The 18694-nt window shown below is 36.9% G+C and overlaps 1 protein-coding gene across 7 annotated transcripts in view; it reads left to right on the top strand.

Moving 5' to 3' along the window:
- The window catches only part of CCDC150 (coiled-coil domain containing 150), a 96934-nt gene that overhangs the window by 47551 nt on the left and 30689 nt on the right, over positions 1-18694 (top strand). For 6 of the 7 annotated variants that reach the window (XM_078451052.2, XM_078451054.2, XM_078451053.2 and 3 more), the window contains exons 14-15: positions 1762-1875; positions 8396-8479. In XM_078451052.2, the coding sequence (XP_078307178.2) occupies positions 1762-1875; positions 8396-8479 (198 nt within the window). The remainder of the gene's footprint in view (positions 1-1761; positions 1876-8395; positions 8480-18694) is intronic. The other variant, XM_078451056.2, reaches the window with a different exon arrangement.

Below are 18694 nucleotides of genomic sequence, written 5' to 3'. Positions count from 1 at the left end.
AAGGGAAGGGAAGCAAAAATAATATAAAAACAGGGAGGGAGACAAAACATAAGAGACTCTTAATTATAGAGAACAAACAGGGTTGCTCGAGAGGTTTGGGAGGGGAGTTGGGCTAAATGGGTAAGGGGCATTAAAGAATCTACTTCTGAAATCATTGTTGCACTATATGCTAACTAACTTGGATATAAATTAAAAAACAAATGAATTACAAGAAAAAAGAATTGACATTTTAGCAATATTGAATCTCATACATGAACATGACATATCTCTCCATTTTATTTAGGTTTTTAATTTCTCTTATCAGTATTTTGTTTTGAGCATACTAAACATTGGACATATTTTAGATTTGTACCAAATAATTTCATGGGTTTTGGTACTATTACAAATGGTACACTTTTAAGAAATATCAATTTCCAATTGTTTGTTGCTAGTATATAAAAATACAATAGAGTTGCATACTCATATCCTTCAACCTTACTGAAGTCACTTATTCTAGTATCTTTTTTGTAAATGTTTTGGGATTTCCTATGTAGGCAATCATATTTGTTATAAGTAGAGATTTTTATTTCTCCATTTCCAATCTCTATGCCTTCTATACTTTTTCTTACCTTATTGCTGATAAGGTGCAGATATCCTTGCTTTTTTCCCAGTGTTACGGAGAAACATTCAGGTCTTTCACTTTTAAGATATTAATTGTAGGGGCTCCTGGGTGGCTCAGTCAGATGGGCATCTGACTTTGGCTCAGGTCATGATCTTAGAGCTCGTGAGCTCAAGCCCCGTGTCCAGCTCTGTGCTGGCGGCTTGGCGCCTGCTTTGGATTCTGTGTCTCCCTCTTTTCTGCCCCTCCCATGCTCACACTTTGTCTCTCTCTCTCGGTCTCTCTCTCTCTCCCCTTCAAAAATTAAATAAACATTAAAAAAATTTTAATAAATGATATTAATTGTAGGTGTTTTATAGATACACTTGATCAGGTAGAGATGGTTCCCTTTCCTTTCCAGATTGCTGAGTTTTTATCATAAATGTTGAATTTTGTGAAATGCTTTTTCTGCATCTATATAAATTGCCATTATAGTTTTTCTTCTATATATTATAGTCTACTAATTAATTTCGGGTGTTCAACAAGGTTTGTATTACTGGGATAAACTTGGTCCTGGTTTGTTATCCTTTTTATATATTGTAGGATTCATTTTACTAGTATTTTTGAGGAGGACTTCTGCATCTGTATTCATTAGCTTAAATGAATATTTAAGTAAATATCAAGTACCAGAAGGACTTCTACTTCTAGTATATGTGAATTAGGTAATTTGTCACAATCCTCCTTCTGAAGACTAGAAAAGCTGAAAAAATGTAAAAGAAAAGGAAAAAAAGTTTAAAAGAATTCTCAGAGCTGTCAGACTACAAATCCCTGCATTTAGACACAGGATAACATGTTCATACAATAACTGCTATCTTACAATTACAAATGTCATTTAAAAAAATTTTTTTAATGTTTGCTTATTTTTGAGAGAGACAGAGCTTGAGCAGGGGAGGGGCAGAGAGAGAGGGAGACACAGAATCCAAAGCAGGCACCAGGCTCTGAGCTGTCAGCAAAGAGCCTGACGCGGGGCTCAAACCCACGGACCGCGAGATCATGACCTGAGCCGATGTCAGACACCCAACCAACTGAGCCACCCAGGCTCCCCACAAATGTCATTTTAAAAGCAAGATAATGCTTTTGGATCTGGCATAAATAGATTTCTTTTCTCCTTTTGTGTTTCAAAGGTAGACATAAATACATTGACCCACAACCTACAGACTCTAGAGGAAAAGAATAAGCACCTGTCAGAACAAATGGCTTCCCTAGAACTTCAGCAAGTCCCTTCTGATTACAATGAGGTGGGTATATAAAGGTCAGTCTAAATTAGGAATTAATGACTAGTGTGTTTTAAAAAATCAGAAGTTAGGGGCGCCTGGGTGGCTCAGTCGATTGAGCGGCCAACTTCGGCTCAGGTCATGATCTCGCGGTCTGTGAGTTCGAGCCCCGCATCGGGCTCTGTGCTGACAGCTCAGAGCCTGGAGCCTGTTTCAGATTCTGTGCCTCCCTCTCTCTGACCCTCCCCTGTTCTTGCTCTGTCTCTCCCTGTCTCAAAAATAAATAAAACGTTAAAAAAAAATTTTTTTTAATAAAAAATCAGAAGTTAGGAGATGGATTTTCTTCATTTGTGTTTTAATAATTATCATTTAGTCCTGAATAACTCGGGCTGACTATGGCAGAGAGCCCTACAAGTGCTCAAACAGTAAAAGATTAATAAAACAAGAATTTAAGGCAGCTAATAAACATCTGCCTCCACAGATGATCTATAATACTGAAAAGCATGAATATTTCTAATGTTTTAAAATACTTCCTATTCCATAAATTATGAGGCAGAAGGCTGTATTTTTCTTTTGCTTTTTTGACATTTCCATTAGGCAATCAGTAATAAGTACGATTTCTAAAAGCTGTTTGACACAGTCAGTGCAATACAAATAAATGGTAGAGTTTAGACCATCTCTAAGTGGAGGATATTTAAAGAGATTCTCATTCTGTTAAGCAGCTAGTAAGTTTCCTGTGTGCTTTTGAGTACTTGAAAAAGAATTAGTTACTGCTTCTATAACATGCAAATCACCTCTGAAAACTGCATAGAAGACCCTGGTGTGAGTCTGTCTTGATCTGAGTTAAATTCTTTCAGACTCTGTCATAAGCTGCACATTACTTCAATTGTGAAATCCTAGAGAATAATCTAATACATTTTCATGGCCTTAGAGCCAGACGGCCGGCATTTCAATTTTGGCTATGACCTCGAGTATGAGCCTTAACCTCTCTGAGCCTCAGTTTCTTAATCTGTCAAAGTGGGGGAAGTAATACCATTATTAGGAGGTTGTTGGAGGATTTAGTAAGTTAATACATTAAAGCATGTAGCAGATAACTAACATTTATTGAATTTTTAGTATTTGAACTGTCCCAGAAAAAAGGCTTTTAAGTTCCTCTTATAGCAACAAGGTGCATTAGCTCTAGCTCCTGGTACTATCTCAGACCAACCCTCCCTTCCCAAGATTAAAGATTTATCCATGTCCTCTGCTTGTTGGCCATGTATCAGCTAGACTTATCAGCCTACTGGCTCCTGGTCTTTCTGGAAGACTACATCTCAGTCTCTCTGATTCTTTCAGTGCCCCCCTGCCAGTGAGTAGGCCTGTGGCCTTACCCTATTAGTGACTTTGACAGATCCTGCTAATGATTTTGTCAGTGTTGATTCTTGCTTTCTCACCACACCTCTTAAGGTCTCCCAATGATAAACCACACCTCAGGTCCAGCTTGTAGTTCTGTCTCCACATAGAATTTTCTCTGACCAGGCCTGCCTGGAAGTCCTCCAGTTGGCTGTATGAGTATTGAGAAATGAGGTTGAGATGTCAGTATTTGTTTGGTTTTTAATCTCAGCAATATCATTAAACTTATCACCGTTCAATGCTGGCAGTGTATGTTTGTTCTTTGGGAATTCACACTTGAAATTCTCAATACGAGTTACCTTTCTAGTATAATCTGTTACTGGTTTTTGGAGATATGCTTATGAGTGTATGTTGTGTAGGCCACACCACAGATTTGAAGTTAGACCTGGTTTCGACCCTCAAGGTTCCATTTACTGTGTGGCCTGGGCAGGGCTTAAACCCTATGGCCCTTGGGGCTAAGGAGATCTCCCTTAATCACAGCACACTGTGTCTGCACATATCAAAATGGTAACTTTGTGAATTAGAAATTGACCTGTTGATGCATGTGCCTTCACTGTCTTCTAATGCAAGAGCCATAGTTACTCATCTTTACACTCCCTTGCCTAGCATAGCACCTAATACATAATAGGTATTTAAAAATTTTTTTTTAATTTTTTTATGTTTATTCTTGAAGGAGAGAGACAGAATGAGAGTGGGGGAGGAGCAGAGAGAGAGGAGACACAGAATTCTAAGCAGGCTCCAGGCTCTGAGCTGTCAGCACAATCTGTGAGATCATGACTTGAGTGAAGTCAGTCGCCCAACCGACTGAACCACCCAGGCACTCCCATAATAGGTATTTTAGAAAGATTGAGTAGAACACAAGGAGGGTCACGTCTGTCTTACCAGTGCATGAGGATTAAATATCATATTGTGCGTAAAGTACCCATCACAGTGCCTAGCATACTTAATACACGTGTAAACATTATTCTCTTTTCTTCTTCACACCAATTTTGGGCTTATTTTTATTATTTCAGCCTTTAATGATGGTATAATTTAAGTCTATTACTATAGTCAGTCATGCAGGGAACCACAGTGAGAAATGATCCAAATGGATTTTTTTTTTTAAGCTGAGTGCATAGCCCGACATGGGGCTCAATCCCACGAACTGTGAGATCATGACCTGATTTGAAAGCAAGAGTCTGACGGAGCCACCCGGGTGCCCCTTCTTTTGGATTTTAAACATACATTTTCAAACAGTAGCACTAGACAGAAGTATAGTTCCCTATGCAACCAGGACTTCAATGATTTGAAATTAAACCGTGAATTAAATGTAGTATTTCTTACAACTAGGATGACATTCAGTGCACACTCATGTAGGTGTCCAAGTTGGCTCAGTTTGCTGTGGCCCATGCAAACCAGTTGTTAAATATTTTGAATAAAATCCCTGCATACAGGGGTGCCTGTCTTAGTAGAGCATGCAACTCAATCTCAAGGTTGTGAGTTTGAATCCTCACTTTGGGTGTGGAGATTACTTAAAAATAAAATCTTCAAAAAACTCCCTGCTTACAATCTGCTCATAAAATAGCTTTATCAAGATGCTAGTATCTTTTGGTTTCATGTATTCCTCTAATAGCCTTCTAACTTTCACAGCTCATCTTAATTTTAAAAATGATTTTAGAAATCATTTTGTGGCTTACAATTGATCCTTGTCAACCTACCTTTTATTTCTTAAGATAATTTTATGTTTGCTTCCTGCTTTTCCAAGGAGTGATATCTTTGTATATCAGTTAAAATGCATATTCTAACAATTAGCATTTTTCTTGGTATTCTAATTCTCAAGTGATTCTCCAATTTCTCTTTTGCTTGCATATTAATGGTCTTTTTAGTATATTGCCAAGATTTTTTATGCAAAGGTTAATCTCTGGCCTTCCACAACTCAGAATCTGAGATATTCACTCATTTAAGTGCTCCCTAATTTCTGGTCTTCCGTTGATTCTCTTAAATATAAGCCCTATTTAAATAATCTGGACACAATAATTTAAACTACTGCTTTAACATCTGCTTTCCCTTAGCAACTGGAACAACTGGAACAATTTCTTTTCTGTTTGTTGTGAATTTAAATAAGTGACCTTGTGTCAAATATCACATTTTGATTTTGCTTAGACAGTTTACTCTATCACTGTGTTAACATTCTCTTAGGTGACCAAAAAAGAGGAAATCATTTTTAAAGTATATTTAAAAGATTAATGGAATTTCTTTATGCCTTTGCCTAAAAGAGGGAACTTTATTGAGGTAAAAAGTGCCATTATTTAAAAAATTCCTGGACATCTTTTATAAGAGACCCAGATCATTTAAGTTACTGTGAAAAAAAAAAGACTTCATATTCCAAGAAGACAAGCAAAGTTATCTTTGAGTGTTTGTTATAGCTAGCATATTTTAGGTTTAAATCTAGCTCTTGGTATTTTATATTGCACTTTATAGCACATGGGGCACCTCAATTTATAGAACTTAGAACTGAATTTTAAATACCTATGCTTTTGTGGTTATGGTATAGTTTTGTTTTTGTAACATCATTGGCCATCCTTGTTTATTTTGCTGAAGACTTGGTCAGAACATTATCCCAAATGTTGTGTTCATGGAATGTTTTTACCTCATAGTTTCCAAAATAGAAAGTATTGTGGGAAAGGGGGACTGTATGTGTTACACTGACAGAAAATTAATTGATGATTAATTTTATGGTAATATGTTCTAACCTCCTATTTATTGATAACAGTCTATATTTCCGTGAGGTTATTTTGTGTGGTTTTTTTAAAATTTTTTTTAATTAAAAATTTTTTTTATTAAATATAACTTACTGTCAAATTGGCTTTTTAATTTTTTTAATGTTTATTTATTTTTGAGAGAGAGAGGTAGAGTGTGAGTAGGGGAGGGGCAAAGAGCGAGGGGGGACACAGAATTTGAAACAGGCTCCAGGCTCCGCCTTATCAGCACAGAGCCTGATTCAGGGCTCCAGCCCACGAACAGTGAGATCATGACCTGAGCCGATGTCAGACACTTAGTCTGCTGAGCCACCCAGGAGCCCCACCCTTAGTTTATTTTGAAACCAATACTTTATTGGCCTGAATGCTTTAAAAAAATAATTTCCTTTGCCTTAGTGGGAACCACATATAGTGATTAAAATTGAAAGTTTAAGAAACAATGTATGAATATGTATAATTATGTATGAAATAAATACTGGTCTGATAGGACAAACACTTAGATGGGCCATAATGGTTAACCCACTGATGCCAAAAATTGGATATAAATTTTTATATTGAATGTGCATAATTGGGGGTGGGTTGTATAGAAGAACTAATCACTCTTTATGGCTTTTCCATAGGTTTTTATCAAGCCTAGAATGTCTAAAATGGCCTAATTCTTCTGGCCAAGGCAACTACCAAAGAGAAAACAATGCTCCAGACTAGTGTACCCTCTTGTAGAACATATGCTATCATGAAAGTATTTTGAACCCAAGAAGAAATGAGTTACATGTTATTACATAGTAATCTAGTTTGGAATGTGTTTTTGCTTTTATTTGGAAAATATTCATAACACTTGAAATAAAGTGCACTACAAAGTGGTAACTAAGGAATAGCTATAACAGTGTTGGAGATGGTGAGAATTATCTCTTGTATAAATTCATATCTCTACATATGTTGACATCTTTATTAACTTGCCTAAAGTTGAACATAAAACAAGTCTAAATTCTTTGGATTTAAATGCTGAAAAGGCCTCCTGGTCTATAGTAACTATGTCAATGTAGGATATTTACCAGCGTTAATAACACTTCCCACTAAAGATTTACTGCAAATGATCCATAGTGCAGCTCATTGGCCAATGTGATTAAGAATTTGCATTCTCTTGGGGCACCTGGGTGGCTCAGTTGGTTGAGTGTCCAACTTCAGCTGAGGTCATGATCTCACAGCTCGTGAGTTCGAGCCCTGCGTCGGGCTCTGTGCTGACAGCTTGGAGCCTGGATCCTGCTTCAGATCTCTGTCTCCCTCTCTTTCTGCCCCTAACCCACTCCCATTCTGTCTCTGTCTCTTTCAACAGTAAATAAACATTAAAAAAAAAAAAAAGAATTTGCGTTCTCAGTTACATTTGCTTTTGTGTGTATTATTCTTGCAGTTTATTTGTGAAGATGATTTTGACATAAGGCAAATATCAGTATGTCCTTCTGTTAAGATATAACACTGAAATAGATCATGGAAGGTGAAAATTTCCATATTCAATCACTAATATGTAATCACTCCAAATTCAATCACTGGAGTACCAACAAGGACCAAAATTTAATCAAAATGAAACTGTATTTTATACTTATTTTTTCTGAAAAAGTCTGAGGAAAAAGACATATAAAAAATAACTGTCATTATTAAAGGCTGTTTGAATGATAAAATATGTAATTTCTTGAAATATAGAGCCTTCAGTAGTGTTTCTCCAGGATAACACTGTGTAGAGTACTTGATCAGACAATATTGGAATTTCCAATAAATGTTTCTTTTGTTCAGAGATTTTTTTTTACTCCCTCTTGCATGGTAACTGAAGTGTCTTCTGTCTACACAGTTGTAATGATTTGCAGCTCCTGTTTTCTTAAAGAAATGTGTAATCTTTAAACTGCATATCTGCAACCGCTGATACAACCACCCCACATCTGGGTTGGATTGCAACTACAGGGGTGCCTGTGTGGCTCAGTCTGTTAAGCGTCCAACTCTTGGTTTTGGCTGGCATCATGATCTCACAGTTCATGGAACTAAGCCCCATATCCCTGCTTGGGATTCTCTCTCTTCCTCTCTTTCTGCCTCTCCCCCGATCATGCCTGCTCATGTGCGCTCGCTCGCTCTCTCTCTCTCTCTCTCTCTCTCTCCCTCAAAATAAATAAGTAAACTTAGAATAAGTAAGCAAAAAACTACAAACTCTGGGACATTTAAGGCACTCATACTTTCACTAGCAATCCTTTAATGTTGCATATTACCACTATGATCAGCTATGTAGGGAAAAACTAAGAGGCAGCAAAGACAAATAAATATGAATCCTGGTTTCATCACTGTAGAAATGATAAGAGTATAAATGCTTGTTCAGAAAATGGTTGTTCCTTTCTCTGCCAAGGTACTGATACCTGTGTTTGCTTTCCCAGCTGGCTCAACAGCAGGTGGAAAAGGTCTTGGGAAGAATTACTGAGAGTAAAAATAAACTGGCCTATGAAAAGGGAAAACTCCAGGTATGAGATTTTATTTTCTGATTTGTGTTGTCTAATTTTTTAATGCCAATTATCAAGCTAAATATAATAAATGATGGATTTTGAGAGGACCTAGCTCTATTAATTCTCTAACTTTGGACAAGTTTTTGAACCCTCCTAAGTTTGTTGCCTCATTAAGTAAAATCAGGTGATTGTTGTTCACATATCTGTAATATAATACTGAAACTAAAATTGTGAAACCAGATCCCATTCTGTAGCTATTGAAAGTTGTATTATGATTGTTTTGTGCATGGCCACTCACTAAGAATGTTAGAGAGCTCATGCTCTCTTTTTTGCTGAATTTTTATAGCATTCTTAAAAAGAAATAACCCTGGATATTGGGACTCAAAGGCAATAGACTTGAGTGACTGGGATGATACTATTATTTTGCTTCCTGTGTGTTTTATCTCTATAGTACCTACAGAGCAGGAAGCTGGCCACTGATACCCAACTCCAGTGGAAATGCTAAATGAAATATAAATCAGTGGTTCACAGCCTTAGCTACACATCACAAATTGAGGAGTTTTTTAAATACCTCATGCAGGGCAGTATATGATAGTCGCCATTTACTTGGAAATGAATCAGAAAAAGAAAAAACACTTTGATGGATAGAGGAAGTTGATAGATGGATTGATATGTGATGAGCAAGTTTAAAAAAATTAATTGTGGAATTTGGATGGTGAGGGTATGCATATTCACAGTAAAATGAATTTTACTGTATATTTATAAAATGCAAGGGGAAAATTCCCCATGACAAGGCTTGCACCCCAGAGCAATTAGATCAGAATCTCAGGGAGTAGGTCCTAGGCTTCAATACTTTTAAGTTCCCCAGTGATTCCAGTATGCAACCATACATGAGGACCACTGGATTCAATGGTACGAAGTCCAGTTAGGCTTGGCAACCAAAGAGCTGATTTAATTAAGTGATCTCACTAGAGACATGTAAAACGTGTCAATGTTAATCTCATCTCATCTGCTCAAGGAGCTTATTATAGGGTTAGGAGATGAGATTGGCCCTTATGTCAGGCTATGTGAAAGATGATAAACCATGGTTGTGAAACCGTATGTTGGCCACTAAAAACATAAGGCTATTTGGCCACAATTTGTGTGCTTTTAATTAATATTTTCTAGAGCCAATGATACATTTAAGTATAATATACATTTATACTTGTGTAACCTCGGACGAGTCTTAATTTTCTTGAGTTTCATCTTTTTTTAAAAAAATTCAGTTCCTTTAAAATGTTTTTATCAGGGGTACCTGGGTGGCTCAGTTGATTGAGTGTCCAACTCTTGATATTGGCTCATGTCATGATCTCCGGGTCATGGGATCAAGCCCCCACATCAGGCTCCGCACTGAGTGTGAGGCCTGCTGAAAATTCCTCTCTCTCTCTCCCTCTGTCCTTCTCCCCTGCTTGCACGCTCTCTCTCTCTCTCTCTCTCTCTCTCTCAAAAAAAAATTAAAAAGTTCAATAGTAATTGTGATAATTTAACAGTTGTTTCTTTACTGGTGCATTCAATAACAAGATCTAATGGTGTTCTTATAAACTCTATTAATTTCAAACTGGTGATAAGCACAAACAGCTTTTCAAGATATTTGCAATAACTATTCTATAATATGAAAATATCTGTGATGTCTATTGGAGACAAAGTAACAGGTTAGACTAATACTACTGTGGTTTATTGCCTACATTTAAAAATTTTTTAGGGGCACCTGGGTGGCTCAGTCAGTTGAGCGTCCGACTTTGGCTCAGGTCATGATCTCATGGTTTGTGAGTTTAAGTGCTGCATTGGGCTCTGTGCTGACAGCTGAGACCCTGGAACCTGCTTCGGATTCTGTGTGTGTCGCTCTCTTTGCTCTTACCCCACTTGCGCTCTCTCTCTCTCTCTCTCTCTCAAAAATAAACATTAAAAATTTTTTTAAAAAAATTTTAATTGAAGTATAGTTGACATTCAATACTATATCATTTTAGATGTTTAACATAATGAAATGGTAAGTATATACATTACAAAATGCTTACCCTAAGTGTAGTTACCATATGTCACCATACAAAGTTACTATAACATTATTGGCAATATTCCCAATGCTGTACTTTTAATCCCTGTCACTTATTTGCACGTCTTAATCCCCTTGACCTATTTCACCCTCCTCCCCTCTGACAATCACCAGTTCTCTGTATTTATGAATCTGTTTTTTTTTCTTATTTCTATATACTATTTTTAATGGCTCAAGAGTAGGCTATCTTATGAATGCATCTTCTGAACCATTTCTTGCTGTACAGTTATCTAAGAATATATCAAGCACTGTGCCAAGTGACAGTACAAGGAGGCAGGTACTGTAATTATGCCCATTTATAGGCAAGGAAATGGAAGCATAAGGAATTTAAGTAATTTTCGTAAGGTCTCACAGTTCTTGTGTTGCACAGCCAGGATTTAATCTAAGCGGTCAGATTGCAGCCCCTAAACACCAAACAATTACACTATGTAACCATGATTTAACTGCTCTCATATTGTTGGACGTTTACGTTTTTTAATTAAAAAACTTATAAATCCTTGTTTAATCTTTGCATCCATGATGATATTATTAACTAGATTTGCTTTTATCTCATTCTACTATTTTTTTAAATTTTCTATAATTTATTTTTTATCATTTACATCCAAGTTAGTTAGCACATGGTGCAACAATGATTTCAGGAGTCGATATCTTAAGCCCCTTACCCATTTAGCCCATCCCCCCTCCACAATCTCTCCAGCAACCCTCTGTTTGTTCTCCATATTTAAGAGTCTCTTATGTTTTGTCTCCCTCCCTGTTTTTATATTATTTTTGCTTCCCTTCCCTATGTTCATCTGTTTTGTATCTTAAATTCCTCATATGAGTGAAGTCATATGATGTTTGTCTTTCTCTGACTGATTTTGTTTAGCCTAATACCCTCTAGTTCTATCCACGTAGTTGCAAATGGCAAGATTTCATTCTTTTTGATTGCTGAGTAATACTCCATTGTATATATATATACCACATCTTCTTTATCCATTCATCCTTCATTGGACATTTGGGTTCTTCCCATACTTTGGCTATTGTGGATAGTGCTGCTATAAACATTGGAGTGCATGTGTCCCTTCAAAACAGCATACCTGTACTAAATACCTAGGAGTGCAATTGCTGGGTCGTAGGGTAGTTCTATTTTTAATTTTTTGAGGAACCCCCATACTGTTTTCCAGAGTGGCTGCACCAGCTTGCATTCCCACCAACAATGCAAAAGAGATCCTTTTGGGGCGCCTGGGTGGCGCAGTCGGTTGAGCGTCCGACTTCAGCCAGGTCACGATCTCGCGGTCCGTGAGTTCGAGCCCCGCGTCAGGCTCTGGGCTGATGGCTCGGAGCCTGGAGCCTGTTTCCGATTCTGTGTCTCCCTCTCTCTCTGCCCCTCCCCCGTTCATGCTCTGTCTCTCTCTGTCCCAAAAATAAATAAAAAACGTTGAAAAAAAAAAAAAATTAAAAAAAAAAAAAAAAAGAGATCCTTTTTCTTTGCATCATCGCCAACATCTGTTGTTGCCTGAGTTGTTAATGTTAGCCATTATGACAGGTGTGAGGTGGTATCTCAGTGTGGTTTTGATTTGTATTTCCCTGATGATGAGTGAAGTTGAGCATTTTTTCATGTGTCAGTTGGCCAACTGGATGTCTTTGGAGAAGTGTCTATTCATGTCTTTTGCCCATTTCTTCACTGGATTATTTGGTTTTTAGGTGTTGAGTTTGATAAGTTCTCTGTAGATTTTGGATACTAATCCTTCATCTGATACATCATTTGCAAATATCTTCTCCCATTCTGTTGGTTGCCTTATAGTTTTGCTGATTCTTTCCTTCCCTGTGCAGAAGCTTTTTATTTTGATGAGGTCCCAATAGTTCATTTTTGCTTTTGTTTCCCTGGCCTCCAGAGATCTGTTGAGTAAGAGGTTGCTGCGGCTGAGTTGAAAGAGTTTTTTCCTGCTTTCTCCTCTAGGATTTTGATAGCTTCCTATCTTATGTTTAGGTCTTTCATCCATTTTGAGTGTATTTTTATGTATGGTGTAAGAAAGTGGTTCAGGTTCATTTTTCAGCATGTCACTGTCCAGTTTTCCGAGCCCCATTTGCTGATGAGACTGTATTCCATGGATATTCTTTCCATGGATATGGATATTCTTTCCTGCGTGGTCAAAGATTAGTCAGCTATATGTTTGTGGGTCCATTTCTGGGTTCTCTATTCTGTTCCACTGAGTGTCTGTTTTTGTGCCAGTACCATACTGTCTTGATGATTATAGCTTTGTAATATAGCTTGAAGTTGGGATTGTGATGTCTCCACCTTTGGTTTTCTTTTCAAGATTTCTTTGGCTATTTGGAGTCTTTTCTGGTTCCATACAAATTTTAGGGTTTTTTGTTTTTGTTTTTGTTTTTGTTTTAGCTCTGTGAAGAATACTGGTGTTATTTTGATAGGTATTGCACTGAATATGTAGATTGCTTTGGGTAGTATTGACATTTTAACAATATTTGTTCTTCCTATCCAGGAGCATGGAATCTTTTTCCATTTTTTTGGGTCTTCAATTTTTTTATAAGCTTTCTATAGTTTTCAGTGTATAGATTTTTCACCTCTTTGGTTAGATTTATTCCTAGGTATTTTATGGTTTTTGGTGCAATTGTAAATGGGATTGAACCTTGATTTTTCTCTCTGCTGCTTCATTGTTGGTGTATAGGAATGCAACCTATTTCTTTGCATTGATTTTATAGTTTTGACTTTGCTGAATTCATGGATCAGTTTTAGCAGTTTTGGGGTGGAATCTTTTGGGTTTTCCATATAGAGTATCATGCCATCTACAAAGAGTGAAAGTTTGACCTCCTCCTGGCTGATTTGGATGCCTTTTATTTCTTTGTGTTGTCTGATTGCTGAGACTAAGCCTTCCAATACTATGTTGAATAATAGTGGCGAGAGTGGACACCCTGTCTTGTTCCTGACCTTAGGGGGAAAGCTCTGTTTTTCCCCATTGAGGATGATACTAGCAGTGGGTCTTTCATATATAGCTTTTATGATCTTGAGGTATGATCCTTCTATCCATACTTTCTTGAGGGTTTTTATCAAGAGAGGATGCTGTGTTTTGTCAAATGTTTTCTCTGCATCTATTGAGAGGATCATGTTCTTGCCCTTTCTTTTATTGATGTGATGTATCACATTGATTTGTGGATATTGAACCAGCCCTGCATCCGAGGTAAAATCCCGCTTGGTCGTGGTGAATAATTTTTTTAATGTATTGTTGGATCTGGTTGGCTGGTATCTTGTTGAGGATTTTTGCATCCATGTTCATCAGGGAAATTGGTCTATAGTTCTCCTTTTTAGTGAAGTCTCTTTCTTGTTTTGGAATCAAGGTAATGCTGGCTTGCTGGCTTCATAGAAAGAGTTGGAAGTGGGGCACCTGGGTGGCTTGGTCGGTTAAGCGTCCGACTTCGGCTCAGGTCATGATCTCACGGTCCGTGAGTTCGAGCCCCGCGTCGGGCTCTGTGCTGACAGCTCAGAGCCTGGAGCCCGTTTCAGATTCTGTGTCTCCCTCTCTCTCTGCCCCTCCCCTGTTCATGCTCTGTCTCTCTCTGTCTCAAAAATAAATAAACGTTAAAAAAAAAATTAAAAAAAAAGAGTTGGAAGTTTTCCTTCCATTTCTGTTTTTTGGAACACCTTCAAGAAAATAGGTGTTAACTCTTCTTTAAATGTTTGGTAGAATTCCCCCAGAAAGCCCTCTGGCCCTGGACTCTTGTTTTTGGGAGATTTTTGATTACCGATTCAATTTCCTTACTGGTTATGGGTCTGTTCAAATTTTCTATTTCTTCCTGTTTCAGTTTTGGTAGTTTATATGTTTTTTGGAATTTGTCCATTTCTTCCAGATTGCCCATTTTATTGGCATACAATTGCTCATAATATTCTCTTATTATTGTTTGTATTTCTGTGGCGTTGGTTGTGGTCTCTCCTCTTTCATTCTTGATTTTATTTATTTGGGTCCTTTCCTTTTTCTTTTTGATCTAACTGGCTAGAGGGTTATCTATTTTGTTAATTCTTTCAAAGAACCAGCTTCTGGTTTCATTGTTCTGTTCTACTGTGTTTTTTGGTTTCCATAGCATTGATTTCTGCTCTAATCTTTGTTATTTCCTGTCTTCTGCTGGTTTGGGGTTTTACTTGCTGTTCTTTTTCCAGCTCTTTAAGGTGTAAGGTTAGGTTGAGTATCTGTGACCGTTCTTCATTCTTTAGGAAGGCCTGGATTGCTATATACTTCCCTCTTATGACCGCCTTTGCTCTATCCCAGAGGTTTTGGGCTGTGGTGTTACCATTTTCATTGGCTTCTATGTACTTTTTAATTTCCTCTGTAACTTCTTGGTTAGCCCATTCATTCTTTAGTAGGATGATCTTTAGTCTCCAAGTATTTATCTTTCCACATTTTTTCTTGTGGTTGATTTTGAGTTTCATAGCATTGTGGTCTGAAAATATGCACGGTATGATCTCAATCTTTTTGTACTTGTTGAGGGCTGATTTGTGTCCCAATATGTGATCTGTTCTGGAGAACATTCCATGTGCACTGGAGAAGGATGCATATTCCACTGCTTTAGGAAGAAATGTTCTAAATATATCTGTTAAGTCCATCCGGTTCAGTGTGTCATTCAAAGCCATTGTTTCCTTGTTGATTTTCTGATTAGATGATCTGTCCATTGCTGTAAGTGGGGTGTTGAAGTCCCCTACTGTTATGGTATTATTATCAATGAGTTTCTTTATGTTTGTGCTTAACTGATTTATATATATGGGTGCTTCCACATTTGGAGAATAAATGTTTACAATTGTTAGATCTTTTTGGTGGATAGACCCCTTAATTATGTATAATGCCCTTCTTCATCTCTTGTTACAGTCTTTGTTTTAAAGCCTAGATTGTCTGATATAAGTATGGCTACCCTGGCTTTCTTTGGCTGACCATTAGCTTGATAGATGGTTCTCCATCTCCTTACTTTCAATCTGAAGGTGTCTTTAGGTCTTAACAGTTTTTTGTTCTTTTGTTTTGCCTTTCAGATTCCACATAGAAGTGAATGGTATTTGTTTTTCTCTGACTTACTTCACTTAGCATAATACCCTCTAGGTCTGTCCATGTCATTGCAAATGGCAAGATTTCATTCTTTTTTATGGGTGAGTGATATTCCTGTATGTGTGTACACATTTGTGCCTTCTTTATATATTTTGGACATTTAACCTCTTATCAGATATAGCATTTGTAAATATTTTCTACCATTCAGTAGGTTACCTTTTCATTTTGCTGATAGTTTCCTTCATGCATAAACTTTTTACTTGATATAGTCCCAATTGTTTATTTTTGCTTTTGCTTCCCTTGTCTGCAGGTACAGATCCAAAAAAATACTGCTAAGACCAATATCTAAGAGTTTACTCCCTGTTTTTTCTTTTGGGAGTTTTATGGTTTCAAGTCTTACATTTAGGTCTCTAAACCATTCTGACTTTATTTTAGTGTATGCTGTAAGAAAGTGGTCCAGTTTCATTCTGTTGCATGTAGCTGTTCAGTTTTCCCCAGTACCATTTAGTGAAAAGACTGTCTTTTCCCCATTGTGTATTCTTGCCTCCTCAGTTATAGAATTGACCATATAAATGTGGCTCTCATTCCATTCCATTGATCTATGTGTCTGTTTTTGTGCCAGTACCATACTATTTTTATTAATATAGCTGTGTGGTATTGTTTAAAACCTGGCCTTGTGGGGCGCCTGGGTGACTCAGTCGGTTAAGCGTCCGACTTCAGCTCAGGTTATGATCTCACAGTTGTGAGTTCAAGCCCCACATTGGGCTCTGTGAGACAGCTTAGAGCCTGGAGCCTGCTTTAAATTCTATGTCTCCCTCTCTCTGTGCTCCTCCCCTGCTCATGCTCTGTCTCTCTCTCCTTCAAAAGTAAATAAAAACATTAAAAAATAAATTAAAATAAGATAAAATAAAATAAATAAAATAAAATAAAATAAGATCTGGCCTTGTGATACCTCCAGCTTTGTTCTTGTTTCTCAAGATTGCTTTGGCTATTTGGGGTCTTTTGTGGTTTCATACGAACTTTAGGATTATTTATTAAGAATTCTGTGAAAAATACTATCGGTATTTTGATAGGTATTGCATTTAATCTGTACATTGGGTAAAATGGACATTTAAAAAGAATTTTTAAGTTTATTTTGAGAGAGAGAGAGCATGCACTCACAATCCAGGGGAAGGTGGTACAAAGAGAAGGAGAGACAGAATCCCAAGCAGGCTTCACATCATCAGCACAGAGTTTTCTCTGTGTTTTGGGGGTCTTGGGGGTTTTCTATATATCGCATTATATAATATGCAAATAATGGCAGTTTAGTGTCATATGCAAATAATGGCAGTTTACTTCTTCCTTACCAGTTTGACTGCCTTTTTTTTTTTTTTTTTTTGTCTGATTGCTGTGGGGTATGACTTCTATTACTATGTTGAATAAAGGTGATGAGATTGGATGTCCTTGTCTTGTTCCTGATCTTGGAAAGCTTTTAGTTTTTCACCATTGAGTATGATGTTCACTGTTGGTTTTTCATATATGGCCTTTATTATGTTGACATATGTTTCCTCCAACCCTACTTTGTAGAATTTTTATCATGAATGGATGTTGTATTTTGCTTAATGCTTTTTTCTGCATCTATTGAGATTATCGTATGGTTTTTATCCTTACTCAATGTATTGATGATATTTTTAATGTGTTGTTGGATTCAGTTTGCTAGTATTTTGTTGATGATTTTGGCATCTGTGTTCATCAGAGATAATGGCCTAGAGTTTTCTTTTTAGTAGAGTCTTTGGTGTTGGTATCAGGGTAATGCTGGCCTTGTGGAATAAATTTGGAAGTTTTCTTCCTCTTCTATATTTTGGGGATAATTTGGGAAGGAAGAAGAGCCGTAAAAAAAGAATGAAATCTTGCCATTTGCAATGACATGGATGGACCTAGAGGGTATTAAGCTAAGTGAAATACGTCAGAGAAAAACAAATACCACAGGATTTCACTTCTATGTGGAATTAAAGGCAAAACAAAAGAACAAAAAACTGGAAACAGATTCATAAATACAGAAAACTGGTGGTTGACAGAGGGGAGAAGGTTGGAGGAATGGGTGAAATAGGTGAAGGGGGGATTAAGAGATATAAACTTCCGGTTATGAAATAAATAAGTGACACGGATGAAAAGTACAGCATAGGGAATAATGTTATAATAACTTTGTATTGTGACATATAGTAACTACACTTATAGTAAGTGCTTTGTAATATATATAATTATTGATTCACTGTGTTATACATCTAAAATTATATAGTATTGTATGTAAACTATGCTTCAATTAAAAAATTTTTTTAAATGTAGGGGCGCCTGTGTGGCTTAGCCATTTAAGTGTGTGACTTCAGCTCAGGTCATGATCTCACGGTTTGTGAGTTTGAGCCCCGCATCAGGCTCTGTGCTGACAGCTCAGAGCCTGAAGCCTACTTCAGATCCTGTGTCACCCTCCATCCCTGCCCCTCCCCTGCTCACACACTGTCTCTCTCTCTCTCTCTCTCTCTCTCTCTCTCTCTCTGTCTCTCTCTCTCTCTCTCAGAAGTGAATAAACATTTAGAAAAGTTTTTTTTTAATGTAGTTAATGAAACCACAGTAGTATTAGCAGAACCTGTTACTTTAAATGTTTACAAGTCATCTGTGAAGCCATCTGATCCTTGACTTTTATGTATTGGGAGTTTTTTTGTTTTTTTTTTTTTTTATTACAGATTCAGTTTTATTACTAGTAATCAGTCTGTTCAAATTTTCTATCTCTGATTCAGTTGAGGGAGATTGTATGTTTCTAGGAATTGATCTGCTTTTTTCTAGGTTGTCCAATTTGCTGGCATTTAATTTTTCATAATGGTGTCTTATAATCATTTGTATTTCTGTGATATGGTAGTTATTTCTTCTTCATTTCTGATTTTATTTGAATCTTCTTTTTCTTGATGAGTTTGGCTAAAGGTTTATCAGTTTTGTCTGTCTTTTCAAAGAACCAGCTCTTGGTTTCATTGATCTTTTCTATTCTTTCAGTCTCTATTTTGTTTATTTCTACTTTAATGTTCATTATTTCCTTCCTTCTGCTGGCTTTGGGCTTTGTTTTTCATTTTCTAGCTCCTTTAGGTGTAA

The sequence above is a fragment of the Panthera onca genome, chromosome C1 (assembly GCF_046562875.1).
Source record: "Panthera onca isolate mPanOnc1 chromosome C1, mPanOnc1 haplotype 2, whole genome shotgun sequence".
In the NCBI taxonomy this organism is placed as follows: Eukaryota; Metazoa; Chordata; class Mammalia; order Carnivora; family Felidae; genus Panthera; species Panthera onca.
Note: the sequence above shows the minus strand (reverse complement) of the source record. Positions and strands in the feature narration are given on the sequence as shown.